Below are 27883 nucleotides of genomic sequence, written 5' to 3' on the forward strand. Positions count from 1 at the left end.
TGGCTTCATCCTTGCCGACCTACCTGTCGCAGATGTAGCTGTGCATGACAGCATTGGTAGGAGTGACCACCACGCAGTTTTTGTATAGACAAAGTCCCGTCTTCACACTGAGGACACCCTCCATTGTATTGTGTGGCCCTATCACTGTGCTGAAGGGGATAGTTTCAGACAGATACAGCAGCTGAAACCTGGCATGAATGAGGTACTGCGGGCCAAGATTAGCAGCAGAATTGTATTTCACCACAGTCTAACCACATGGCCCAGAGTATCCCTCACTCTACCATTACATCAAGTCATGGGGACCATGGTTTGCTAAGGGATGTTGGGATAATGGAGAAAAATGGCATTGAGGTAGATCAGCCAATATCAATTTGAATGGTGGAGCAGGCTCAACGGACTGAATGGCCTGCACCTGCTCCTATTTCCTATGATCCTAGGAGTATAGAAGAGCATGCCAGATGCAGCGCTAGCTATACCTAAAATTGAGGTGCCAGCCTGGTGAAGCTACAACGCAGGACTACATGCTTGTTAAATAGCGGAAGCAGCATGCGATAGACAAAGCAAAGCGATCTCACAAGCAGCAGGCTAAACCGAAGTTTATCGTCCTGGAGTTGTGAATGGTGGACAATTAAACAACTGGCAGGAGGAGGAGGCCCGATAGCCATCCCCAGCCTCATTGTTGGCAGAGCCCAGCAAGCGAGTGTACAAGTAAAGTGCTGAAGCTTTTGAAATCATCTTCATCCAGAAGTGCCAAGTGTATGATCCACCTTGGCCTCCTCCTGAAGTCCCCTCCATCACAGATGCCAGTTTTCAGCCAATTTGATTCATTCCAAGTGATATCAAGAAACGGCTCCGTGCACTGAACACAGCAAAGGCTAAGTGCCCTGACAACAACCCAGCTGTGGTGCTGAAGACTTATTTCCAGAAGTTACTGTGCCACTAGCCAAGCTGTTCTAGTACAGCTACAACACTGGCATCTACTCAACAAAGTGGAAAATTATCCAGGTATGTCCTGTCCACAAAAAGCAGGACAAATCCAACCTGACCAATTACTGCCCCATCAGTCAACTCTCAGTCATCAGCAAAGTGATGGAGGGTGTCATTGACAGCATTATCAAGCAGTGCATACTCAGTAATAACCTGATGGCTTAGCTTGGGTTCCACCAGGACCCCACTCGGCTCCACACCTTATTACAGCTGTGGTGCAAGCATGGATAAAAGAGCTGAATTCCAGAAGTGAGGCAAGAGTGACTGCCCTTGACATCAAGGCAGCATTTGACAGCGTGTGGCATCAAGGAGCCCTAGGGAAATTCAAGTCAATGGGAATAAGTGGGAAAACTCTCCATTGGCTGGAGTTATACCTAGCACAAAGGAAGATGGTTGTTGTTGGAGGCCAATCATTTGAGCTCCAGGACATTGCTGCAGGAGTTCCTCAGAGTAGTGTCCTAGGTCCAACCAATGAAAATTCCTCCATCATAAGGTCAGAAGTGGGGATGTTTACTGATGATTGCAGAGTGTTCAGTTCCATTCGCAACTTCTCTGATATTGAAGCAGTCCATGCCCGCATGCAGCAAAACCTAGACAATGGCTTGGGATGATAAATGGCAAGTGACATTTGTGCCAAACAAATGCCAGGGAATGGCCATTTCCAACAAGAGAGAATCTTACCACCTTCCTTTGACATTCAACAGCATACTTATCCCCCAACATCAATATCTTGGGAGGGTGGGGGGAGGTGGTGGGGGTGTCACCATTGACCAGAAACCTAATTGGACCAGCAACATAAGAGCAGATCAAAGGCTGGGAATTTTGCGATGAGTAAGATCATAAGAAATAGGAGTAGGCCATTTCATGAGCAGCTCTTTTGGGCAATTGGCAGATTTGGGCATGTGATCAAGGAGGTCCACATAGTGGACAGCAGGGAGGGTATAAGAAGATGTGCCTTCTGTGTCATGCATTAAGCTTCACAACAGTAAGTTTGGGAAAAGGGAAAAAAAATCAGTTTTTTTTTTCTCACAAACTGAAAGAAAGGTATCCTTTCCTTTCTTTACAAGTTATCGGGCCACCAAAGCAGAGGCCCGTTTTTGCTGAAATATTTTGGTCTACTGCTAATTGTATGTGTAGATTGACAATTGAAGAACAATTTTAAATTATTCATCCAAGTGCTGTCTCTGTTATGGTGTAAATTCATTGCATTATCCACATACAAAACTGCCCTGCTTTCTCTGACCTGTTATGATGCAGATACTATGGCCAGAATTTTACCAGCCCTCTGGAGATGGGCTGGGAGGCAGGATAGTTCATAAAATGGCTGTGGAAGGCTTTGGGAGGGAAGCCCGATGTTTTCTCGCCACCACAGGATATTCCCAAAAGTGGGAAAGGCAACGGCATGGCCATCTGCTGACCAATGGCGGGCAGCCAATCAATTCAATTAAATGACCAATCAACGCCCACTTTACAGCCCTGCTGGCATTTTACTGGCATCGGGATGCCCCCCACCGCTACGTGGGAAGACCACCAAGTACATTGAGGCAGTGTCCCAGTGGCTTATTGGGGGGGTGGGGGGCGTTCTTTTCCGGCTGCTTCATGGCCCACGGAAGGGCCCCCCTGACGACAGTGACTGCCTCTGCTGGAGAGTTTACCCTTCCGATCACCGGTGCCTGTCTGCCTAGCCCTGGCACATTAAAAAAAAAATTGCCTATCCGCCCTTCGAGGGCACCTCGATCTGGAGGCACCCTCTCTTTCCCCGTGCAGCCTCAGCAGCAGCCACCTTTATTGGTGGTGCTGTCAAGGCTGCAAAGCTGCCAGCTCTCTCAGAGTCAGGCCACCATCCTTAATTAGATGGTTGTCCTGCTGGCAGCCTCTTAATTGGCTGCCTCTGGTAAAATCACCCCCATGGTCCAGCCATCCACTCATGTGGGTTCAGGACTCGCTTTTAGTTCCAACGCTGGGACTTCCTTGATTCAGATAAAATTCAGTCCTACGAAACTGAGGATCTGTTCCAGAACAGAAATAGATATACAGTTTAATCAACAAAAATGCTTGTATATGTATTAAGATTTTAAAAAGAACAGGACATTGTTCTCATGACTTTCTCCAGTACAGTATAGATCTGTGAAATATATGAGTTTGTATGTGCTTATTGTGTTGCATTTGAATAATGAGGAAGACCATTAGAGTTCCACTTCTTACTGTTAGTTTTGTACCAATTCCAATGCAATCAGCTGAACCAGCATAAAAGATCAAGGAATCTTAAATGTAAGTGAGCTACTTAACTTTAGGGTTTTCCATGACCTTTTACCCTGGTTTAAATTTGATTTACCCAGATCAGGCCCTGTCCTTCAAACTGGCCATGCCTCAGGTCAACATTGCACATTTCTGCTGATTTTGCTGGTTTGGGAAAGCTCTTCAATTGCTTTCTCAGGCTCAAAGGTGCTACTAGGCACATATTAAAAGTTTTTACACTTCAAAAAATATTTAGTTTACTAAGAAACTGAGTGGTGTACACCAATGAAACTAGTAAATGATTCAGTAGATCATTAAAAATGTTTACTTTTTGTGATAAACCCATTTTCAACTGTCATAATAAAATTGCACTGGGTTCCCATTCTTAAATGCATCAATGAATAGTTAATCATACAAAACAAATAAATGACTACATTGTATTACACTGATTGATTGTACTAGTTGAAGGAAGAGTTTATGTTTGTGATTATGCAAATACATCTTAGCAGAAACTTGAATTGTAACTCGACCAGCACAGTTTCAGGCGCACTTTGGGTGCAATTTCCTGATTGCAGTCTAAGTGGAAACTTATCCCACACCTAGAGTGAATTGTGTAATCTTTTGGTATTTTTCCTGATAGATCCTGTCCTGATTGATACTGGTATAAATGTGGTTGGCATTCAGTGGAACTACTGTGGGAGTGTGTTGGCTGTTGCTGGTTCCCAGGTGCCAGCTGGTCAAGACAAGCAGGTCAATGTTGTACAGTTCTACACTCCTTTTGGTGAGGTGAGAAAGTTTTTCTTCTTTATCATTTTTTTGCTCGCTGTAATTTCAAGTTAACTATATACCGTATTGCATAAAAAACTCAGTATTTCTAAAAAAAGAGAGAAGTTTTATGCCTATTTGGAATTACACAACTTGAATAATCAAGAAGATATTCTAAGGAGTTGAATGAAGTAAATCAGTAGAATAGCATAATATAATTGATTTTAAGCTGTTGCTGGAGTGAAGAAAGGACTTATTAAAAAGTCAGCAGACACTTGGCTGGAAGGACATTTGCATACTAACAGGCAGTCCTTGTGGAGACAAAGGGGCTGTTCCCTGGTCCACTTAACCCACAACGGATTTTGATCACCAGACATTGAAGATGTAAGGAAGAGCATTCCAGAGACTGCTAAGGTGATACAATCCACAAAAACCAGGACTGGTTAAACCAGCTGGTCACATGACTAACTAGCTGGCCCAGGGTTTTTTGAACTAGCCACAGAGTTTGAACTCAAAGACTGTTTGCTCCTGGACTGAGAAGTCTTCTCCTGTCTGCTCCCATCTCTTTCTCACGGAATTCCAAACCCACTGAAGACATGTGAACTTCAAGAGAGAAGAGTCTCCTACATCGAGCAAGGTTTAAGAATACTGGGCCCCAACAAAAAGCAAGACCTATCTACAATCAAGGACTCTACAGCGAGCTCTAAGAACAGTAACCAAAACCATCTTCAGATATTACCTGAAACTTTACTACTTTATTTCTTCTGCTGTTTTTTGTCTCTGTCTGCATGTGTATATCGCGTATGTATGCTAGCGTGGGCACGTCGCGTATCCGTAGGCGTTACCCGAATTGGAGTTTTAAATTTAATAAAGGTCAACTTTTCTGCTTTAAACCTAAGAAAACCTGTTTGGCTGGTTTCTTTGGCTCACAATTGGAAAGCAGTGAACAAGAATTCACTAAGGGGGAGCTAAAAAAATGGTGTGTTTAAAATAAAACCCTATTACGGTAAGACCTGGCTCTAACACATAAACATACTTAATTATTGCTCTGTACAAATTGTCTGCCATATTTGCCTGCAAAGCAATGAACATACCTCAAAGTAATTGGCTGTGAGATGCTTTCGGATGTTCTAAGCAAGTAAACTATCTAAATGCGGGTCTTATGAAGTTAATTCCTTTATAAGTAGAGTTTGAAGAATTATAATTTCTTGTATAAAGTTTTGAAGTCAGTCAGAATTTCATAATCTAAAGTACGTAAAATAATTAAGATCAAAATCAGTTTCAGAAAGATAATACAATTGCTAAATTTGAGGAATGTCGCCATATGGTATGTTATGTTCTTGGTGTTTTCAGAGTTATAATTCATATTTTCCTCACTTTGCCCATTTCTTCAAGCATTTGCGCACATTAAAAGTGCCTGGCAAGCAGATGTATGCAGCATCGTGGGAAGGAGGAGGGCTAAGAATTGCCCTTGCTGTTGATTCTTTTATTTATTTTGCCAACATCAGACCTGATTACAAGGTAAGACCTACCAACATCCCAAAATGTTTTTGTGTATTCTGAAGTTAAGTAGGTGTTTATTTCTTCACATAAGATGTTTACATTTGGTGTAGTTAAGAATTGTGCAGATTGCCCAAAATGAAGCAGTAATCCATATGTTGCTTATTATTTGTGAAGATATAGGAAAGGTAAGGACTCATGGAGTTGGGGATAATATATTAGCATGAATAGAGGATTGGTTAATGGACAGGAAGTGGCACAGTGGTTAGCAGCGCAGCCTCACAGCTCCAGCGACCCAGGTTCGGTTTTGGGTACTGCCTGTGCGGAGTTTGCAAGTTCTCCCTGTGACCGCTTGGGTTTCCGCCGGGTGCTCCGGTTTCTTCCCACAGCCAAAGACTTGCAGGTTGATAGGTTATTTGGCCATTGTAACATACTCCTAGTGTAGGTAGGTGGTAGGAGAATTGAGGGAAAGTGGGGATGTGGTAGGGGACATGGGATTAATGTAGGATTAGTATAAATGGGTGGTTGATGCACAGACTCGGTGGGCCAAAGGGCCTATTTCAGTGCTGTATCTCTCTATGACTCTAAGCAAAGAGTGGGCATAAACGAGGCATTTTCAAGTTGGCAGGCAGTAACTAGTGGAGTGCCGTAAGCATCAGTGCCGGGGCCTCGGCTATTTAAAGTCTATATTAATGACGTAAATGAAGAGACAGAGAGTAATGTATCTAAATTTGCTGCTGATACAAAGGTAGGTGGAAAGATAAGTTGTGGGGAGGACACAGAGGCTGCAAAGAGATATGGACAGTTTAAGCGAGTGGACAACAATATGGCAGATGGAGTATAATGTAGGGAAGTGTGAAGTTATTCACTTTGGTCATAAGAATAGAAAAGCAGAATAGTTTTTAAAAGGTGTGAAACCTGTAAGTGTTGATGTTAGAAGAGACTTGGATGTGCTTGTACAAGGAACGCAGAAAGTTAGCATGCAGGTACAGCAGGCAATTAGGAAGGCAAATGACATGTGGGCCTTTATTGAAAGAGGATTGGAGTACAGGAATAAAGAAGTCTTGCTACAATTGTACAGTGTTTTGGTGGGACGACATCTGGAGTATTGTCGGCAGTGTTGGTCTCCACATTTAAGAAAGGATATATTTGCATTGGAGGTGGTACAGTGAAGGTTCACTAAATTGGTCCCTGGGATGAGGGAGGGGATTGTCCTATGATGAGAGGCTGAGTAAATTGGGCCTATATTCTCTGTAGTTTTAGAAGAATGAGAGGCGATCTCATTGAAAGATACAAGATTCTGAAGGGGCTGGATAGGGTAGACACTGAGAGATTGTTTCTGCTGGTCAAGGTATCTAAACCATGGGGGGCACAGTCTCAGGTTGGGGGACCAATCATTTAAGACTGAGATAAGGAGAATTTACTTCATTCCAAGGGTTGTGAATATTTGGAATTCTCTACCCCAGAAGGTTGTGGATGCTCCATTGTTGAATACATTTAAGGCTGGGATAGACAGATTTTTGGGGTCTCAGGGAATCAAGGGATATTGTGAGCGGGTGGCAAAGTGGAGTTGAAGCCTAAGATCAGCCATGTTCGAATTGAATGGAGGAGCAGGCTCGATGGGTCCTATGGTGTACTCCTGCTCCTATTTCTTGTGTTCTCGTCAAGACGATTCCTAAAATCTGATAACTGAAGAGCATCTCAGCTTGCATAACTAACAAAGATAAAGATTTTCCTTGAAACTGTGCTTTTACTACCTCATTGAAAGGATTAAATGAAGATTAAATAAATGTTGAAAACAATACCTTTAGTAAGCATCTGTGTAAATTCCAAAAATATTGGGCTGAATTTATTGGTGGCGGGCAAAAAAGGCCGCATACCAAAGAGCCGCCGTGATTGCAGGCCACCCAACCCAATCACTGGGCTGTCCGTCTGCGGCAATAGTGTCAGCTGCCGGTGCTCAGGCGCTGACACCATTTTTAAAAGGCTGTTAGCTCTGCCGGCAAATTTAAATATTTAAAGGAAGATTAAATTAAATTAAATAAATGCATCTCTTTTGCCCTTCTCCCACCCCCCCCAAATAACAATGAAATTAATTATTTGCCTTTCCCCCCCGCAAAAAAATTACCTTTACTAACTGACCTGCATCACCCCCCCCCAAAATGCACAAATATAAACTATTCCCACCATCCCCTACACCCATGACGTTAATTTGACCCCCCACCCCACTGCACTGACAAACTTACCTCCTCTTCCCTCCCCACCAGGGTTGCACCTCGTTTCCCCAGATGGGGATCCGAAGCCGTGGCAGTCATAGAGTTATACAGCACAGAAACAGGCCCTTCATTCCATCATGTCTGTGCCGTCCATCAAGCACTTATCTATTCTAATCCCATTTTCCAGCACTTGACCCGTAGCGTTGTATGCTGTGGTGTTTCAAGTGCTCATCTAAATACTTCTTAAATGTTGTGAGGGCTCCTGCCTCTACCACCCCTTCAGGTAGTGTGCTCCAGATCCCAGCCACCCTCTGGATGAAATTTTTTTTCCTCAAATCCCCTCTAAACCCTTAGCTTAAATCTGTGCCGCCTGGTTATTGATCCCTCAGCTAAAGGAAAAGGTTTCTTCCTATCTACGCTATCTATGCCCCTCAGAATTTTGTATACCTCAATCAGGGTCCCCCCTCAGCCTTCTCAGGAAAACAACCCGAGCTTATCCAGTCTCTCTTCATAGCTGAAATGTTCCAGCCCAGGCAACATCCTGGTGAATCTCCTCTGCACCCTCTCGAGTGCAATCACATCCTTCCTATAGTGTGATGACCAGAACTGTACACAATACTCCAGCTGTGGCCTAACTAGCATTTTATACAGCTCCATCATAACTTCCCTGCTCTTATATTCTGTGCCTCGGCTAATAAAGGCAAGTATCCCATATGCCTTCCTAACCACCTCATCTACCTGTGCTGCTGCCTTCAGTGAACTATGGACAAGTACACCAAGGTCCCTCTGACCCTCTGTACTTCCTAGGGTCCTACCATCCATTGTATATTCTCTTGCCTTGTTAGTCCTCCCAAAATGCCTCACCTCACACTTCTCAGGATTAAATTCCATTTGCCACTGCTCCCCCCATCTTACCAGCCCATCTATATCGTCCTGTAATCTAAGGCTTTCCTCCTCACTATTTACACCACCAATTTTCGTGTCATCTGTGAACTTACTGATATTGCGGGGGCTCTTCGTTGGCACTTCTGTGTTGGAAGGCCGCCGAGTTGAAAATGCGCTGCTGTAGAGCGCGGCGTGCGATTAAAATTTAGCCCAATGTTTCCAGATATAAAACAAACAAGCTCCATAATTTATTATTTTAAAGTACTTAATCCTTTTAAAAATGTGTGTTGGAAATGTAAAGCAAGATATGGAGACAAAAAAGTGTTGATAATTGAACTGCTGGCCCATGATCACACGAAATAATGCCCCACTGGAAGTGGTTAGCAAATTCTGCTACCTTAGGTCCAAGATGACAGTCTGTCCCTTGTTGCAGAGCTTGATTCACGCATAGGGAAAGGAGCTACCATCTTTGGCTGACTTGAGAAATGCGCCTGGGATAGCACCAAGCTAACACTTAGGACCAAGCTGATAGTTTATAAGGGTTTGTTCTCAGCACCTTGCTGTATGGCTATGAAACATGGGCGACTTACAGCCACCAGGAAAAGAAGCTCAATAATTTCCATCTTCGTTGTCTGTGGCGCACCAGTCTGCAGACTGGTTTCAATCTCATAATGAAGACCTGGAACCTCTCATAGCCGCTAAGCGCATTGCACTGTTGAACTACAAGAAAGCCCCCAGCGAGTTAACATCCGTAGCACTTAAAGCAGCTAGAAGCACTGCACAAAGAACAGCCAGGCACTACGCAAAAGACTACTGGCAACACCTATGCAGTCATATTCAGCTGGCCTCAGACACCGGAAACATCAGAGGAATGTATGATGGCATTAAGAGAGCTCTTGGGCCAACCATCAAGAAGATCGCCCCCCTCAAATCTAAATCAGGGGACATAATCACTGATCAACACAAACAAATGGACCGCTGGGTTGAGCACCACCTAGAACTGTACTCTAGGGAGAATGTTGTCACTGAGACTGCCCTCAATGCAGCCCAGCCTCTACCAGTCATGGATGAGTTGGACAAACAGCCAACAAAATCGGAACTCAGTGATGCCATTGATTCTCTAGCCAGCGGAAAAGCCCCTGGGAAGGACAGCATTACCCCTGAAATAATCAAGAGTGCCAAGCTTGCTATACTCTCAGCACTACATGAACTGCTATGCCTGTGCTGGGACGAGGGAGCAGTACCTCAGTAATGCGCGATGCCAATATCATCACCCTCTATAAAAACAAAGGTGACCGCGGTGACTGCAACAGCTACCGTGGAATCTCCCTGCTCAGCACAGTGGGGAAAGTCTTTGCTCGAGTCGCTCTGAACAGGCTCCAGAAGCTGGCCGAGCGCGTCTCCCCTGAGGCATAGTGTGGCTTTCGTGCAGAGAGATCGACTGTTGACATGCTGTTCTCCCTTCGTCAGATACAGGAGAAATGCCGCGAACAACAGATGCCCCTCTACATTGCTTTCATTGATCTCACCAAAGCCTTTGACCTCGTCAGCAGACGTGGTCTCTTCAGACTACTAGAAAAGATTGGATGTCCACCAAAGCTACTAAGTATCATCACCTCATTCTGTGACAATATGAAAGGCACAATTCAACATGGCGGCTCCTCATCAGACCCCTTTCCTATCCTGAGTGGTGTGAAACAGGGCTGTGTTCTCGCATCCACACTTTTTGGGATTTTCTTCTCACTACTGCTTTCACATGCGTTCAAGTCTTCTGACGAAGGAATTTTCCTCCACACAAGATCAGGGGGCAGGTTGTTCAGCCTTGCCCGTCTAAGAGCGAAGTCCAAAGTACGGAAAGTCCTCATCAGGGAACTCCTCTTTGCTGACGATGCTGCTTTAACATCTCACACTGAAGAGTGCCTGCAGAGTCTCATCGACAGGTTTGCGGCTGCCTGCAATTAATTAGGCCTAACCATCAGCCTCAAGAAAACGAACATCATGGGGCAGGACGTCAGAAATGCTCCATCCATCAATATTGGCGACCACGCTCTGGAAGTGGTTCAAGAGTTCACCTACCTAGGCTCAACTATCACCAGTAACCTGACTCCAGATGCAGAAATCAACAAGCGCATGGGAAGGGCTTCCACTGCTATGTCCAGACTGGCCAAGAGAGTGTGGGAAAATGGCGCACTGACACGGAACACAAAAGTCCGAGTGTATCAAGCCTGTGTCCTCAGTACCTTGCTCTATGGCAGCGAGGCCTGGACAACGTATGTCAGCCAAGAGCGACGTCTCAATTCATTACATCTTCGCTGCCTCCGGAGAATACTTTGGCATCAGGTGGCAGGACCGTATCTCCAACACAGAAGTCCTCGAGGCGGCCAACATCCCCAGCTTATACACACTACTGAGTCAGCGGCGCTTGAGATGGCTTGGCCATGTGAGCCGCATGGAAGATGGCAGGATCCCCAAAGACACATTGTACAACGAGCTCGCTACTGGTATCAGGCCCACCGGCCGTCCATGTCTCTGCTTTAAAGACGTCTGCAAACGCGACATGAAGTCCTGTGACATTGATCACAAGTCGTGGGAGTCAGTTGCCAGCGTTCGCCAGAGCTGGCGGGCAGCCATAAAGGCGGGGCTAAAGTGTGGCGAGTCGAAGAGACTTAGTTGGCAGGAAAAAAGACAAAAGTGCAAGGGGTGAGCCAACTGTGTAACAGCCCCGACAAACAAATTTTTCTGCAGCACCTGTGGAAGAGCCTGTCACTCTAGAATTGGCCTTTATAGCCACTCCAGGCGCTGCTCCACACACCACTGACCACCTCCAGGCGCGTGTCCATTGTCTCTCGAGATAAGGATGCCAAAGAGAAGAAGAGAAAATGTTGGGACCCTTGCTTTTCCTGATGTATGTGAATGGCCTAGACCTTGGTTTACAGGGCACAATTTCAAAGTTTACAGATGATACGAAACTTGGAAGCATTGTGACTGTGAGGATGATAGTGTAGAACTTCAAAAGGACATGGGCAGTCTGGTGGCAGATGAAGTTCAATGCAGAGAAATGTGAAGTGATTCATTTTGGTAGGAAGAACATGGAGAGACAATATAGGATAAAGGGTACAATTCTAAATGGGGTGCAGGAGCAGAGGGACCTAAGTGTATATGTGCATAAGTCATTGAAGGTGGCAGGACTAATTGAGAGAGTGGTTCATAAAGCATACAGTATCCTGGGCTTTATTAATAGGGGCATAGAGTACAAGAGCAAGGAAGTTATGTTGAACTTGTATAAGACACTAATTTGGCCTCAGCTGGAGTATTGTGTCCAATTCTGGGCACCGCACTTTAGGAAAGATGTGAGGGCATTGGAGAGAGGACAGAAAAGATTCACGAGAATGGTTCCAGGGATGAGGAATTTTAGTTATGAAGATAGATTGGAGAAGTTAGGACTGTTTTCCTTGGAGAAGAGAAGGATGAGAGGTGATTTGATCGAGGTTTTCAAAATCATGAGTGGTCAGGACAGAGTACATAGAGAGAAACTGTTGCCACACGTGAACGGATCGAGAAGGAGAGGGCACAGATTTAAAGTATTTGGTAAGAGAAGCAAAAGTGACATGAGGAAAAACTTTTTCACGCAGCGAGTGGTTAAGGTCTGGAATGTACTGACTGAGAACGTGGTGGAAGCAGGTTCAATTGAAGCATTCAAAAAGGAATTAGACAGTTATATGAAAAGGAAGAATGTGCAAGGTTATGGGGAGAAAGCAGGGCAGTGGAACTGAGGGAATTGCTCTTTCAGGGAGCCGGTGTGGACACAGTAGGCCGAGCGGCCTTCTTCTGTGCTGTAATGATTCTGTGACTTGTTCTTTTTCCCACAAAGTATTAGATAACGTTTCATTGTGAGGCTTTTAGAGAATGTTAAAACTCAAAAGATTCAATGGCAATGTAATCTACTGAATTGAAAATTGGCTTAGCATTGAATAGCTGAATGCAGTGATGGACAGAAAAGGCTTCATCTGTGGTCAGTGACTGGCAGAATTTTGCAGTGGTTTTCTTGTCTCCTGAGGTAGAACTTCATTAGGATTCCCTTATCTCCTGTTGTAACTTTCAAGGGACATTTGCAAAAACTCTGGAAAAACAGCTTTTTCTGGTGTCCTTGCTGATCTTCTGCTGTTGTTTGGGACCGCTGTGTAAGTTACTGGAGCTGGTGCTTGTGCTACAGTGGAAACTTGATTAAATACTGTAATGGAACTTTGGGGATAATTAAAGCGTTCCCATATAATTAGTCTGACAGACTGAGGTTTTATACTTCCGATTGGTCCATTTAGATCCTGGAATTAAGATCCCTACATATAAAAATGAGATTATTGGAAAAATGACATCTTGACCTGATTGGAAGCTAAATATCAGAACTGTATATATATGTATAGAACAGAAAGCAGGTGAAACTTCTTTACGTACACAGAGGTGTCAGGTTGTGTAATTGGGTAAGGGCAGTTGTTGAAGCACAAACTAAGATTAGATTGGATAGGTCGATGAAGGAATATGCTAATAATAGTTGCTAAATCTATACAGGATTATTTGCTCACATGGAGAATAGATGCTGGTTGGGACGAAAGGCCTGTTTCTATGTTGTAACTTCTATGTATGTATAAGGGAGACTGATAATTCAGAGATCTGGACTAATTTAGTGAATGGACTAACAAATGATAGAATACACTTATTGAAATTATTACATGTAAGATGGTGAGTATTGGGTGGGGGAAAATATTAAACTTTCCTATTTTTAGCTTTCTCTTTTGTATGCTTTTTAAATGCTGATGTATGTTGGAGTGCTGCTTTATGGTTGCTGTTTTTCTGTACAATAGAGTGGTAAAACGTTCACTAAATTAAATACAGTTAACTAAAATAAACTGAATCTAAACGTTATTGTTGCAAAATTGCACCTGGCCATGTAGCTCAGTGTTATCAGCGAATGTTGTAATGTTATAAGTAATACTCTCCTCAGTGTCATTCGCCTGCAGTGGCTTCCCTTCTCACTCCCGTATTGTTATCTCTGAAGTTCCCAAGGATCTATCCTTGGCTCCTTCCTATTTTTCATCTACGTGCTGCCCCTCAGCGACATCTTCAAAAATGCAATGTCAGGTTCCACATGTATTCTGAAGACACTCCGTTCTATTTCACCACCACCTCTCTTGACTGCTCCACTGCCTCTGATTTGGCACCCTGCTTGCTCATCATCCCATACTCGATAAGCAGAAATTTCCTTAAACTAAATATTGAGAAAACCAAAGCCATTATCTTCTGTCCCTGCCACTAACTCCGTTCCCTAGCCTCTGACTCCATCTCTCTCCCTGGCCCATTTTCCGAGGCCGAACCAGACTGTCTTATTTGACCCGGAGATGAGTGTCCGACCCCATCGCCACTTGATCTCCAAGACTGCCTACTTCCATCTCCACATTATCACCTGCCTCTGCCCTTGTCTCAGCTCATTTACTGCTGAAACCCTCATCCATGCCTTTGTTACCTCTAGAGGTGATTATTCCAATGCTCTCCTGGCCAGCCTTCCACTTTGCACCCTCCGTAAACTTGATGTGATCCAAAACTCTACTGCCCATATTGTAACTCACACCAGTTCCTGTTCACCATCTTCCCTGTGCTCACTGACCTACATTGTCTCCCCATGGTTAACGCCTGGATTTCAAAATTCTCATTATTGCTTTCACTTCTTTCTATGACATCACACTCTGCACCCGCTCCCCCCCCCCCCCCCCCCACCGTAACCTCCTTCAGCCCTACAAGCATTCTCTGCACTTCTTCAGTTCTGGCCTCATCCTCGATTTTAATTGCTTCACCATTGACGGCTGTGCCTTCAGCTTTAATGGATCTAAACTCTGGATTTCCCTCCCGAAAACTTTCCTCCTTTAATCTGCTTCTTAAAACTTACTAATATAAAAGAAAAAAAAGAAATACACTGCTGCTCTGGCACCATCTGTGGAGAAAGAAACAGTTAACGTTTTAGGTCTATGACCTTTCATCAGAACTGACAAGGTTAGAAATGTAATAGGCTTTGAGCAAGTGAAAGGGGGATGGGGGGGGAAGAAGAACAAAAGGGAAGGTGTGTGATGGGGTGGAGGGCAGGAGAGATTAGCTGACAAAGATGTCATGGAACATAAGGCAAAGGGAGTAGTAATAGCTGTAACAAATGACAACGCATTTGTCCAGAGAGAATGCTAATGGCAGGATAATGAACAGCTCTGTCTGAAGCAAAAACATGAAAAACAAGTTTAAGATTGTACATGGTATAAAAACAATCAAAATGGTCATGGTCTGAAGTTGTTGAACTCAATGTTGAGCCCAGAAGGCTGCAGAGTACCTAATTGGAAGATAAGGTGCTGTTCCTCAAGCTTACTTTGAGCTTCACTGGAACACTGCAGCAGGCTGAGGGCAGAAATGTGGGTGTGAGAGCAAGGTGGTTAATTAAAATGGCAAGCAACCGGAAGCTCTGGGTCATGCTTGTGGACTGAGCGAAGGTGTTCCACAAAGTGGTCACCCAATCTGTGTTTGGTCTCCTCAATGTAGAGGAGACTGGATTGTGAGCAGCGAAAACAGTATACTGAATTGAAAGAAGTACAAGTAATTTGCTGCTTCACCTGGGAGGAGTATTTGGGGCCTTGGATGGTGAGGAGAGAGGAGGTAAAAGCGCAGGTGCTACATCTTCTGCGATTGCACGGGAAGGTGACACAGGAAGGGTACGAGGAGTTGGGGGTGATGGAGGAGTGAACCAGGGTGTCGTGGAGGGAACGGTCCCTTCGGAATGCTGACGGGAGGAAAAGAGAAGATGTGTTTGGTGGTGGCATCATACTGGAGGTGCCGGAAATGGTGGAGGATGATCCTTTGGATGTGGAGGCTGGTGGGGTGGAAAGTGAGGACAAGGGGAACCTCGTAGTGGTTCTGAAATGGAAGGGAAGGGGTGAATTGCGGGAAATAGGTTGGACCTGGTCTGGGGCCGTGTCAACCAAAGTGGGGGGGAATCCTCAGTTGAGGAAAAAGAAGACATATCAGAAGTGCTGTTGTGGAAGGTCGCATCATCAGAACAGATGCGATGGAGATGAAGAAACTGGAAGAATGGAAATTTACTCCTTTGTCCAGCTTTTGGTCAACAGTCCTAATATCTCCTTATTTGAACAAATGCAAACGATGGGTAGGAAAATCCCAGCTGGTCCATCAAGCCTGCCCCAGACTACGATGGCTGGATTATTATGGCTAAACACTTCTTCCCTCCCCACCACTACCACCATCACCATCGCCCCCCCACCCACCCTGGCAATGCTCTTGGAAGGCAAAAAAACACAAAGGAAACAGGACGAATAAGGGAAACAATACTCTGTAAACTTCCTCTCCGACACTCAGTCCAGGAGATCACATGGACCAAGTGTTGCCTATAAAGGCACTTAGCCTACTTTAAGACTTGATTTCTGCCCCAATCGGGAACCGGTCCATCTCCCTCTTGAAAATTCCTACTCTTAAATCATTTAAACTCAAGTTTCTGGACCTCCCTAAACTGGCATAATCTTTCAATAGGGATGCTATCCAATCCTTTAGTAACTTTATAGATTTCTATCAGGTCGTGTCTAAGTCTACGCTGCTCTCAAGTAAATAGACTAAAGAGCCTATCTAAGGTTCTTTAAGCTAGGAATCATCCTGTAACCCTTCTCTTGACCTTTTCCAGGGCGACTATTTCACCCACCATGTTGGGGGGACCAGAATTGAGCATATTATTCTACTCTAGATCTGGTCTGACTAGCAACCTGTCAAATGGCATTTTTTGACCTATACTGAATGGTTCCATTAATGCAGCAATCTTGTTAGCTTTAGCTACAGTTTCTGTACATTGGTCATGAACCTTCAGTGATCTCTGCACAATAACACCAAGATCTTTTTCTCTCTCAACCTTAAACCTGGCCCTGGTCTGGTCTTTTGAGCCTAGCTTATTTTCTGGGGCGAGGGAGCTTTGCGTATTTAATGTGCACTTCAATATGCAGCTTAGCCATAAGTCTCTGTGCTGCCAGGCAAACTTAAAAATTTTTTTTCCCCTTGAAAAGCCCCTTTGTCTGTGCAATCTGTTGTCCCCCCCACCCCCCCACTGCCAACGCAGCCCTGCATTCTGCCATATCAACGCACTATACCAAAAAATACAGGCCTTCTTAGCACTCAGTGTTACTATTGTGCATTACTAGAGCTACGCCAGGATTTGTAATTTTGTCATTTGTAAAGTTGTACAGTACATCCACAAAAATATGGTTCAATTACTTCCAACAGAAAAATCTACAATAGAGAACAGGTGTTCCACTGGGAAGGCAGTATAACTCATGTGGAAAATCTACATTTAAATGTCTGCCTCTAGAGAGAGCTGTAATGGGACACTCAATGAACAATGTGCAAGTTGAGTGTGAACCTTGCCTGACAGATTTGCATATTGGGAAACTGTGTGAACTCCCCATGGTTTTCTATCCATTAAAATTAATACCTGTCTTGATGGCGTTTGTAGGTTACAAAACGATGCTTCAATTGTTTGAGTGTGATTACAGTAATAAACTGAATTAAATTATAATTATTCAGTTTCGGCAAAACTGAAAACACTTTGGAGAGTTAAGCAAACTTATGTGGGCACAGTGAACTGTAGGTGCCTTCACACCATGTTCAGTAATGATGCCTCAACGAAAACCTAAAACATAGGAAAGGTCACAGATCTGAAACGGTAACTCTGCTTCTCTCTCCACAGATGCTGCCTGACCTGCTGAGTATTTCCAGCACTTTGTTTTTATTTCTGACTTCCAGCATCTGCAGTATTTTATTTTTATTACCTAGAACATATGGTCTGGTTATTTATTTCATTTCTGTTTGTGGGACCTTGTGTGCAAATTGGCTGTCATGTTTCTTGCATGGCAATGGTGTCTACACTTCAAAAGCTATTAAATGCCTTGGGACATCATGATGCAGATCACCAACCAAAATTTAGCTGGCTGCAAAAGACATTTTTCAGGTGGTATTTTATGGGTAGCTTTGTATTTAAAAAAAAAAGTAGAGTTTGGCAAGATATGCACATTTACAATTATAAATGTTAAGTTGTGTTTTTAATTTATTTGGTGTTGCAATATTATCTTTCTGCTAAGTTTGTTTTACAGTAATGCCAGCAACAAAATTATTTTTGGAAGTTCCTTAGTAGAACAATGTATTCACTAATATAAAATAAAAATAAGAAATGCTGGAACCAGTCAGCAGGTCTGGCAGGATCTGTGGAAAGAGAAGCAGAGTTAACGTTTCGGGTCAGTGACCCTTCTTCGGAGAAGAAACGTTAACTGACCCGAAACGTTAATTCTGCTTCTTTTTCCACAGATGCTGCCAGACCTACTGAGTGGTTCCAGCATTTCTTGTTTTTATTTCAGATTTCCAGCATCCGCAGTATTTTGCTTTTATTTTAATGTATTCACTAGTCAGGCTACTGTGAAACATCTGGTCTTTTAAGACGAAGATTTTTTTTCTAAAATATTTTACAAAAGTGAACAGTTGTCTGGTTCAAACTATCCTGCCGTTTACCTAACCCAGTTCAGACAAGCAGCATACACTGCAAAACACATTAGCATATTGCAGTTTTTAATTATAGAATAAAACACAAGACAGCAACCAAAGAGATTATTACAGGGAGCCAGTGCTTCCACACATCAGTATCGCATTCCAACTTAATGTGACACATACAGTCTAGGGAGTGCCTTAAACAGCTTCAAAAGCTGCAAAGGCATTAAAAAGTAACAAAAATGTCTTGTCTACAGCAATTTAAATATAATGGGAGTTTAACTTGTGATCTCTCTTACTTTAAATGGGGAGCAAACCTAATTATAATAACTGTTCAGTGTCTTGGTGAGGGAAATGGCAGAGTGCCCAAATCCTCCAGGAAATTGTGACTTGTCATAAATGATGATAGAACTTACTTAATCCATATTTTCCTGGGACTTTATGGTCCAGGTTGAATCGTACACCGCTGATGCGCCATTTTAATGGCGCAAGTCTCCAGTAAGTTCTAGGGCACTAAAATAAATTGTGGTCAGGCTAGGAATAAGTTAATGTTATTTAATTTGAATTGCCATCAGTGATGTCATTAAATTAAACTACTTCAATTTGTAGCTGTTTTTTATACTGCTGTGCAAATGATTATCATTTTGAAAGTAAAAACATATCAAAATAAACCTTACTGATGAATTATTAAACATTTAACAACTGCTAGAGAGATTAAAAGTTAATTAAGAGATTTTCAAATGTAACTTGATATGAACATAAGAAATAGGAGCAGGAGAAGGTCATACGACCCCTCAAGCCTGTTCTGCCGTTCAATAAGATCATGGCTGATCTGATCTTGGCCTCAACTCCACTTGTCTGCCAGATCCCCATAACTCTTGACTCCTCTGTAGTTCAGACATCTGTCTTTCTCAGCCTTGAATATATTCAATGATTCAGACTTCACAGGGGTAGAGGTAGATTCACAACCTTCTGAGAGAAGAAATTCCTCTGCATCTCTGCCTTAATTGGGTGACTCCTTATTCTGAAACTGTGTCCCCTAGTCCCTAATACCCCCATGAAGGAAAATATCCTCTGAGCATTTATCCTGTCAAGCCCCCTCAGATTCTTATTTGTTTCAATAAGATCACTATTCTTCTAAACTTCAGTGAGTATAGGCCCATCCTGCTCAATCTTTCTTCATAGGGAAACTCCTTCATCCCAAGAATCAACCCAGTGAACCTTTTCTCAACTGCCTCGAATGCAAGTCTCTCCTTTTTGAGGGAATCTGCGATTTGCGAGACCAGTGGAGGAGCATGTGCAGACTGTTGTCTGAATAGATCACTTGTTGAATTCTTGTTCGATGCACTGACTGTTTGTTTTTTTTTGAGACAATCCCTAACTTAAAAGTGAACCTAAAAACTTCAGGGTTCTGAGGAGACAGAACTTGTTGGAACCAGAAAAGACACAGAGTCATTTGACCAGAGGCATGTGACTAGAACTATCCAGGCTCAGATTACAAAATTGCAGAGGTCAAGCAGGCTGCAGGCAGAGTATTTTGCAGACAAGCTGCTGAGCCTGGAACAAAAACAAGAAATGCTGGATTCACTCAGCAGGTCTGGCAGCATCTGTGGAAAGAGAAGCAGAGTTAACGTTTCGGGTCAGTGACCCTTCTTCGGAAGAGTTCCGAAGAAGGGTCACTGACCCGAAACGTTAACTCTGCTTCTCTTTCCACAGATGCTGCCAGACCTGCTGAGTGAATCCAGCATTTCTTGTTTTTGTTTCAGATTTCCAGCATCCGCAGTATTTTGCTTTTATTTTACTGCTGAGCCTGGAACCTGATTCTGGGAGCTGGCCATTGGCAAATATGAGTTACAGCAGCTGCTTTTGGTAACTTAAAGAAATACTGGTGGAACCACGCCATAAAATATGTCATAAGCAGGGCTGAGGAGGTTCGAGAGGCGACAAGACTGAAACGTTGAAGGGAAGACTACAACGCTCGCTATCGACAAGAAGGCATTAAATCAGTGACTGCATCTTAGAGGACAGGAGCTGAAAAAATACCTGAAGAAGTTCAAAGTTTTGAAGAACTTTGTGGCTGCTCAGTGTCATCTTTGCAGAGTGGACTGCCCTGAAAAACCATGAGATTTATCTTTGATGTATCTGATAATTAACATGTAATCTGTAAACTGTGTATATTAGCTGTGATTTATCTGTTATTTCATGTTTAATTTATGTTGATTGTGGTTTGATAGAGTCAAGGTTATAAAAGTGAAATCTTGTCTTTTTTTTCTTGGGGCAGTTTGGTAAATTCAGTTCTTTTTGTTAGTTGATCTCCATGGTGATCATAATACCTTAAATAAGGAGATGAAAACTATATGCAGTGCTCCAGGTATGGTCTCTCCAATGCCCTGTACTGTTGTAGCAAACCTTTCCTACTTTTATACTACATCACCCTTGCAATAAAGGCCAACATTCCATTTGCCTTCCTAATTACTTCCTGTGCCTGCATGCTAACTTTTTGTGGTCTGCCATTTTAGTGATTTATGAGGTCAAAAAAGCACATATTTTTATGAAACAGTAACCTTTTTTATACTAAGCAATTATACTGATCCAATTTTTGTCTTTTGGCAGTGGGGTTATTGCTCCAACACAGTAGTGTATGCATATACCAGACCAGATCGATTGGAATACTGTGTCGTCTTTTGGGACGCCAAGAACAATGAAAAATATGTAAAGTACGTAAGGAGTTTGATTTCAATTACCACGTGTGGGGACTTTTGCATTTTAGCAACTAAGGCTGATGAGAGTTCTTCGCAGGTAAGAGATTATTTCTGATATTCACTACATTTCATAGACAATAAAGGATAATATTAATTGTAACTGAAATATTTAATCAACTGTTCATTTAGCATTCATCCCAAAACTGACATTAATAGAATGCTGTCAAGATTGAGATCGATAGATCTTTGTTCCATAAGGGTATTGAGGGATGTGGAACAGTGGCAGGTAAATGAAGTTCAGATACAGATCAGCCATGATCTAATTGAATGGCAGTGCAGGTTTGAGAGGTTAAATGGTCTCCTTCTGTGTCTGGCTTCATATGCTCCCATGACAGCAGTTCAGGGCAATAAGATGTAGGAAAGGACCAGGACGTAATATTCTAAGGCGAGGATAAGAAAACATCAGATGCCAGAAAATGACACAATGGACACAACTAATAAAGTGTTTGCACCTAAAGCATAGTGCTCCTGTCCAGCCCCCAGATCACCAAGATTTCTTGTCCTAAGCTGTACCTTTGATGCATGTTAGGTCTCTGACATTGGGAACTTGTCACTACTGATGGAAATCGATAACCAGAAAATTACAATTACAATTAAAGATCCTTGAGGGAGTCAGGGGTGGTAGGCAGTATTGAAATTTAATTGAAAATAAGTTTCATTTTGATTCTTTGGCCAGATTCTGGGACTCCCATGGATCCTCTGTGCTTTAAGGGTCCAAGGCTGGACCATAGCATCATGTTCTCTGGGCACCTCTGTACTCAGGCATCCAGCCAGTGAATGATATGGAAAAGGAGGTGGGACCTTGGGAACATCTTACTTACATTTTTGCTTTTGGGTCTCCACCCCTTTTATCTGTCCTTCATGTTTGGAGGGGAAAGGTTCAAGAAAATTGGCCAGAATCCTGCTTTTGTAATCAGCTATTTCCTGCTTCTGTAATTTACCAATCATATAAATTGGTTACCTTTCTCCCTAATGTCATGCTAGGCCCCCACCTGCCAAGAATGAGGCACATTAATTTTGTCATGAATGTTGATTTTAAACTGTTGCTGGAGCGAGGAAATAACTTGTTAAACAGATCAGCCGTGGCTGGAAAAGACATTTGCATGTTAACAGACAGTGCTTGGAAGGACAAAGGACCATTCCCTGAGACATTCAACCCACAATGGACCTTGATCACCAGGTATTGTGTGTAAGAGGAGCATTCCAGAGACTGCTAAGGTGATACAATCCAAGACTGGTTAGACTAGCTGGTCACACGACTAACTGGCTGTTCCAGGGTCTTTTGAACTAGCCACAGAGAGTTTGAACTCAAAAAGACTGTTTTCTCCTGGACTGAGAAGATCTCTCCAGTCTGCTCCCATCACTTTCTCACAAGCCTCTGAATCCACTGAAGACACATGAACCCCAAGAGAGAAAAGTATCCTACAGTCAGAAAGGTTTAAGAAGAATACTGGGCCCCACCGAAAAGTAAGATCTACCTACAATCAAGGACTTTACTGTGAGCTCGAAGAACCATAACAACAACTCTTCAGATAGTACCTCAAACTTTTCCACTTTATTTTTCTTCTGCTCTTTTCTGTCTCTCTGTGCATGCGTGTATCGCGAATGCATGCTAGCGTGGGCATGTCATGTATCTGTCGGCGTTAACCGAATTAGAGTTTAAGTTTAATAAATTTCAACTTTTCATCTTTCAACCTAAGAAAGCCTGTTTGTGCTGGTTTCTTTGCCTTATAATTGGAAAGCGGTGAACAAGGATTCACCAAAGGGGAGCTAAAAATATGGTGTGTTTAAAATTAAACCCTGTTACGGTAAGACCAGGTGAAGGCTGAGAGGGACCCCTAGAACCCTTTCTCACCTGGTCATAACACTAATTTCAGTGTTCTCCCCAATCACACTTCTATCCAATCATAATCCAGCTAAATAAGAATTCTAAGAGATACAACCTTTGGTTGCTTCACTATAAACCCTAGAAATAAAAGTTATCTTAGAAATACTTAGGACAGAGATGATGAGACATTTCTTTTCTCAGAGGTTGTGAATCTTTGGAATTCTCTACCCCAGAGGGCTGTGAAAGCTCAGTCATTGAGTATGTTTAAAGCAGAGATTGACAGATTTACAAATACAAATGATATCAGGGAATATGAGGATAGAGTGGGAAAAAGGCATTGAAGTGGATGATCAGCCATGATTATATTGAATGATGGGGCAGGCTCGATGGGCTGAATGGCCTATTCCTGTTCCTATGTTCCTAAATATATTTTCTAAAACTAACAAAAAAGTTAATTTTGTCCATGAGCTTCGTTTTAGTTTAGTTTAGTTTAGAGATACAGCACTGAAACAGGCCCTTCGGCCCACCGAGTCTGTGCCGACCATCAACCACCCATTTATACTAATCCTACCCTAATTCCATATTCCTACCACATCCCCACCTGTCCCTATATTTCCCTACCACCTACCTATACTAGGGGCAATTGCTAATGGCCAATTTACCTATCAACCTGCAAGTCTTTGGCATGTGGGAGGAAACCGGAGCACCCGGAGGAAACCCACGCAGACACAGGGAGAACTTGCAAACTCCACACAGGCAGTACCCAGAATTGAACCCAGGTCGCTGGAGCTATGAGGCTGCGGTGCTAACCACTGCTCCACTGTGCCGCCCTTTCTTCTTCCTGCAATGTTCAGTGAAGCTCAGTGTAAGCTCGAGGATCAGTACCTCATCTTTCGACTGGGCACTTTACGGCCTTCCGGACTCAACGTTGAGTTCAACAATTTTATTGCTAACCTCTGCCCCCATTTTCTTTCCTTTGCTGATTTTTTTTCTGTATTGTTTCTGTTTTCGTTTTGTTTTCGGATGGCAGCTGTTCATTGATTCTGCCATTCACACCTCCTCTAGAGACATCTTTTGTTTCTTTAACAACTTATTCACCTATTCACAAGCAACAACTATACCTCTTGGAGTTTTTCAGCATCTTAGACCTCAAATGCACCCTCGTTCAACAAAGTCATATTACATTTGCCTCCACATGTATCCAGGACTGCATTTCCCAGAAATTATCTTGGCCTTTAGTAGAGAAAATCCTATGTGACTATGTCCACCACCCTCAAAATACGTGCTAATTCAAAAGCAAAATACCATGGATGCTAGAAATCTGAAATAAAAACAGAAAATACTGGAAAGACTCAGCAGGTCTGACAGCATCTGTGGAGAGAACCAGTCACCTTCCACCTCATCAGCATCTGCACTCATCAGATTAACCTCTGCCATTTTCAATGTGATGCCACCACCAAATACATCTTCCTCTCCCCTTTCAGTATTCTGAAGGGATTGTTCCCTCCCCAATACCCTGATCCACTCCTCTGTCACCCCAACATCTCTTACCCTTTCCACAGCACCTTTCATGCAAGCACAGGAGATGCAACACCTGCCCTTTTACCTCCTCCCTTCTCCTTGTCCAAGACCCCAAACAGTCCTTCCAGGTGAAACAGCAATTTATTTGTACTTCTTTCAATTTAGTATACTGTATTCACTGCTCATTATGTGGTCTCCTATGCACTAGGGACACCAAAAGCAGATTGGGTGACTGCTTTGTAGAATGCCTCCTTTCAGTCTGCAAATGTAACTCTGAGCTTCCAGTCGCCTGTCATTTTAATTCTCCATCCTACTCCCACTCTGACCTTTCTGCTTCCTGCAATGTTCAGTGAAGCTCAGTGTAAGCTCGAGGATCAGTACCTCATCTTTCGACTGGGCACTTTACGGCCTTCCGGACTCAACGTTGAGTTCAACAATTTTATTGCTAACCTCTGCCCCCATTTTCTTTCCTTTGCTGATTTTTTTTCTGTATTGTTTCTGTTTTCGTTTTGTTTTCGGATGGCAGCTGTTCATTGATTCTGCCATTCACACCTCCTCTAGAGACATCTTTTGTTTCTTTACTTTATGTCATTACTACTCCCTTTGGCATTGCGCCATCAACTCTTTTGTCATTTAGTTTCTCCTGCTTTCCACCCTATCACTCTTTTGTTCTTTTCCCTACTGCCCGTCCCCTCCTGCCCTTCACTTGCTTAAAACCTTTTACATCTCTGACTTTTCCCAGTTCTGATGAAATGGCATCGACCTGAAATGTTAACTCTCTTGTCTTCACAGATGCTGAGTATTTCCAGCATTTTGTGTTTTTGTTACCCCTAAATAAGCTTGCTCTGTCTTGTAATTTACCCCAACATCCATGGGGATAATTACTAACAGGATCTTCAAACATGACTATTGTGAGATAGCCACCCACCTCCAGTCCCGGATCTCTCTATGCTTCCATGGTCTTTCACCTCCTTTGTTTTTTATGTTTTTTCTGGGTCCTTTTATTTTCTTTCCCAAGGTAGGGTACAAGAAATGGGGTGGAGAGGAGCGAGAGAAAGTCTGGTATAAACAAACAGGAGACATAAAACTGAAGAGTAAGAAAGGGATGAGGAAGGAAAATTGAAAAGAAAAGCAAAAAGGAATAATGGAGTAAAAGACAAATGAAATGGAGATGATAAGGAAAAGCAACATATGTGTTACGACCAGGTGAGAAAGAGGTCTAGGGGGTTCCCTTTCAGCCTTCACCTGGTCTTATTGTAACAGGGTTTTGTTTTTAAACGCACTGTGTTTTGAGCTCCCCTTTGGTGAATCCTTGTTCACCGCTTTCCAATTATAAGGCAAAGAAATGAGCACAAACAGGCTTTCTTAGCTTTAAATAAGAAAAGTGAAATTAATTAAAATTTAAACTTAAACTCTGATTTGGTTAATGCCTACGGATACACGCTGCACCTCACACTAGCATGCATACGCGATATGAACATGCAAATAGAGACAGAAAAGAGCAGAAGAAAAATAAAGTGAAAAAGTTTGAGGCAATCTCCGAAGGGGGTTTGTTACTGTGCTTCGAGCTCGCTGTAGTCCTTGCTTGTAGATAGATCTTGGTTTTTGTTGGGGCCCAATATTCTTCTTAAACCTTGTTCAATGCAGGAGACCTTTTTCTCTTGGGGTTCACGTGTCCTCAATGGATCTTGGAGTTCCGTGAGAAAGAGATGAAAGCAGACAGGAGAGGCTGTGGCAAGCAAGCCATGGGAGGTCTTTTCAGTTCAGGAGCAAACAGCTTTCTGAGTTCAAATTCTCTGTGACAAGTTCAAAGACAACCTCCAATAGCCAGTTAATGTGACCTAACTGATCTGACCATGTCTATTTGTGTATTCGGCCATCTTAGCAGTCAACCTGGAATGCGAGCTCCTCCACCCTCAATGTCTGGTAATCAAAAGTCCATTGTGGTTGAATGTGTCAAGGCATGGTCTTTAGTCCCTATTAAGCACTGTCTGTAAATATGCAAATTTCTTTCCAGTCAAGGATTTGGTGTGTTTTTTTTAAAACAAGTTCTTTCTTTATTTCTGTAACAGTTTAAAAATCAATGTTCATGTGGTGAAATTAATGTGCCTCATTCTTGGCAGCAAGGGGGCCTGCATGACATGTGCAAGAGGCAGTCTATGATGACTGAACTCAGAAAGTTATTCATAATCATGATACCAGTACCACTGCTGGTTTTGTTTAATTGCTTCTTTACCTCTGTCTTTGATTTGATAGGAACACGATGCATCAATCACTGTTTCCCACCTCTGCTTCTATTGGTAGAGTCCCCAATGTTCCTCTCTCGAGTCAGAGGGGCACAAAATGACTGAAACCATCTACAATATATGGCTGCAGAGAAAAGGACAGACAAGTGACTGTGCTCCATTAGTAGAGGGATAGAATACTAATCAAGAGGTGGTGCATTTATATAATACACTAATTAAACCCCATCTGGACTATTTGGTGCAGCACCTTCGCATAGGAATTAAATAATTATGTTAGCATACAGTATAGGGCAGCAACGATGACCAGCTTTCTGAAATTGAAATAATGATGGTAAGATTAAGAAATGAATTCACAACTGGAAAAATGACTAATGATTAAGGGGTTAATGGGAAGGTGGGACTGAGGTCAACCAAGGAGGGATAAGCTTGTTGGTCACGTGACCTTTTCCATTTTCATCTTTTAAAATGTATTGTGTCATCATGAGGACCTGCAATGGAACATGTGCTTTGGCAATAGAATTGGTAAAATAGTGGTTATGCTACTGGGCTAGTAATCCACAGACCTGGACTAATGATCCAAAGACATGAGTTCATATCCCACCACAGCAGCTGGGGAATTTAACTTCAATTAAATAATTTTGGAATAAAGATCTAGTATCAGTAATAGTGGAACTACCGATTGTTGTAAAAACCCATCTGGTTCGCTAGCGTCTTTTGGGGAAGGAAATCTGCTGACCTTACCTGGTCTGACCTATATGTGATTGCAGACACACGGCAAAGTGGCTGACTCTTAACTGCCCTCTGAAATGCTGTAGCAAGCCACTCAGTCGTGTTCAAGAAGGTGGTTCACCACCACCTTCTCAAGGGATGGACAATAAATGCTGGCCTGAGCAACGATGTCCACATCTTGCGAATGAATTAAAAAAAACCTGCCTAATTATCTTGGAATTGCATATAAACCCATATAAAAAATTATATGCAGATTTGTGTTTTATGAACAAAAACATGAGGCCAATACTAATGTGGTTGTATCATGAACCATTTACTTATGAAGATTTCCATAACTTCACCTTTATCTTATTACTTAATGCATTATGTATTAACTTTCACCAGCAACTATAAAAATGCTGTCACCTTATTCTGTTTTGTCACATCGCTTGTCACAGATTAATTTGTTTTTTTTGTTTATGTGCTGCATTTGAAAGGATGAGAATGAGATGGAGTCTGTAGTTGCGATGGTAACCACTTCCAGAATTTATTTCAGTGCTAATGGGGGGAATTTTACCAGGCCCTTGGAGGCGGGTTTAGAGGCGGGGGAGACGAGGAAAGTTAGAAAAAATGACGTCAGACAAGAATGCTGATGTATTC

The 27883-nt window shown here is 42.8% G+C and overlaps 1 protein-coding gene across 4 annotated transcripts in view; it reads left to right on the top strand.

Annotated features, from left to right (window-relative positions):
- Window positions 1–27883, top strand: part of wdr35 (WD repeat domain 35) — a 214990-nt gene that overhangs the window by 36169 nt on the left and 150938 nt on the right. For all 4 annotated transcript variants that reach the window (XM_068023557.1, XM_068023567.1, XM_068023572.1 and 1 more), the window contains exons 8-10: window positions 3866–4011; window positions 5386–5511; window positions 20772–20957. In XM_068023557.1, coding sequence (XP_067879658.1) covers window positions 3866–4011; window positions 5386–5511; window positions 20772–20957 — 458 coding nt within the window. The remainder of the gene's footprint in view (window positions 1–3865; window positions 4012–5385; window positions 5512–20771; window positions 20958–27883) is intronic.

Source organism: Heterodontus francisci, chromosome 3 (genome assembly GCF_036365525.1).
Source record: "Heterodontus francisci isolate sHetFra1 chromosome 3, sHetFra1.hap1, whole genome shotgun sequence".
In the NCBI taxonomy this organism is placed as follows: Eukaryota; Metazoa; Chordata; class Chondrichthyes; order Heterodontiformes; family Heterodontidae; genus Heterodontus; species Heterodontus francisci.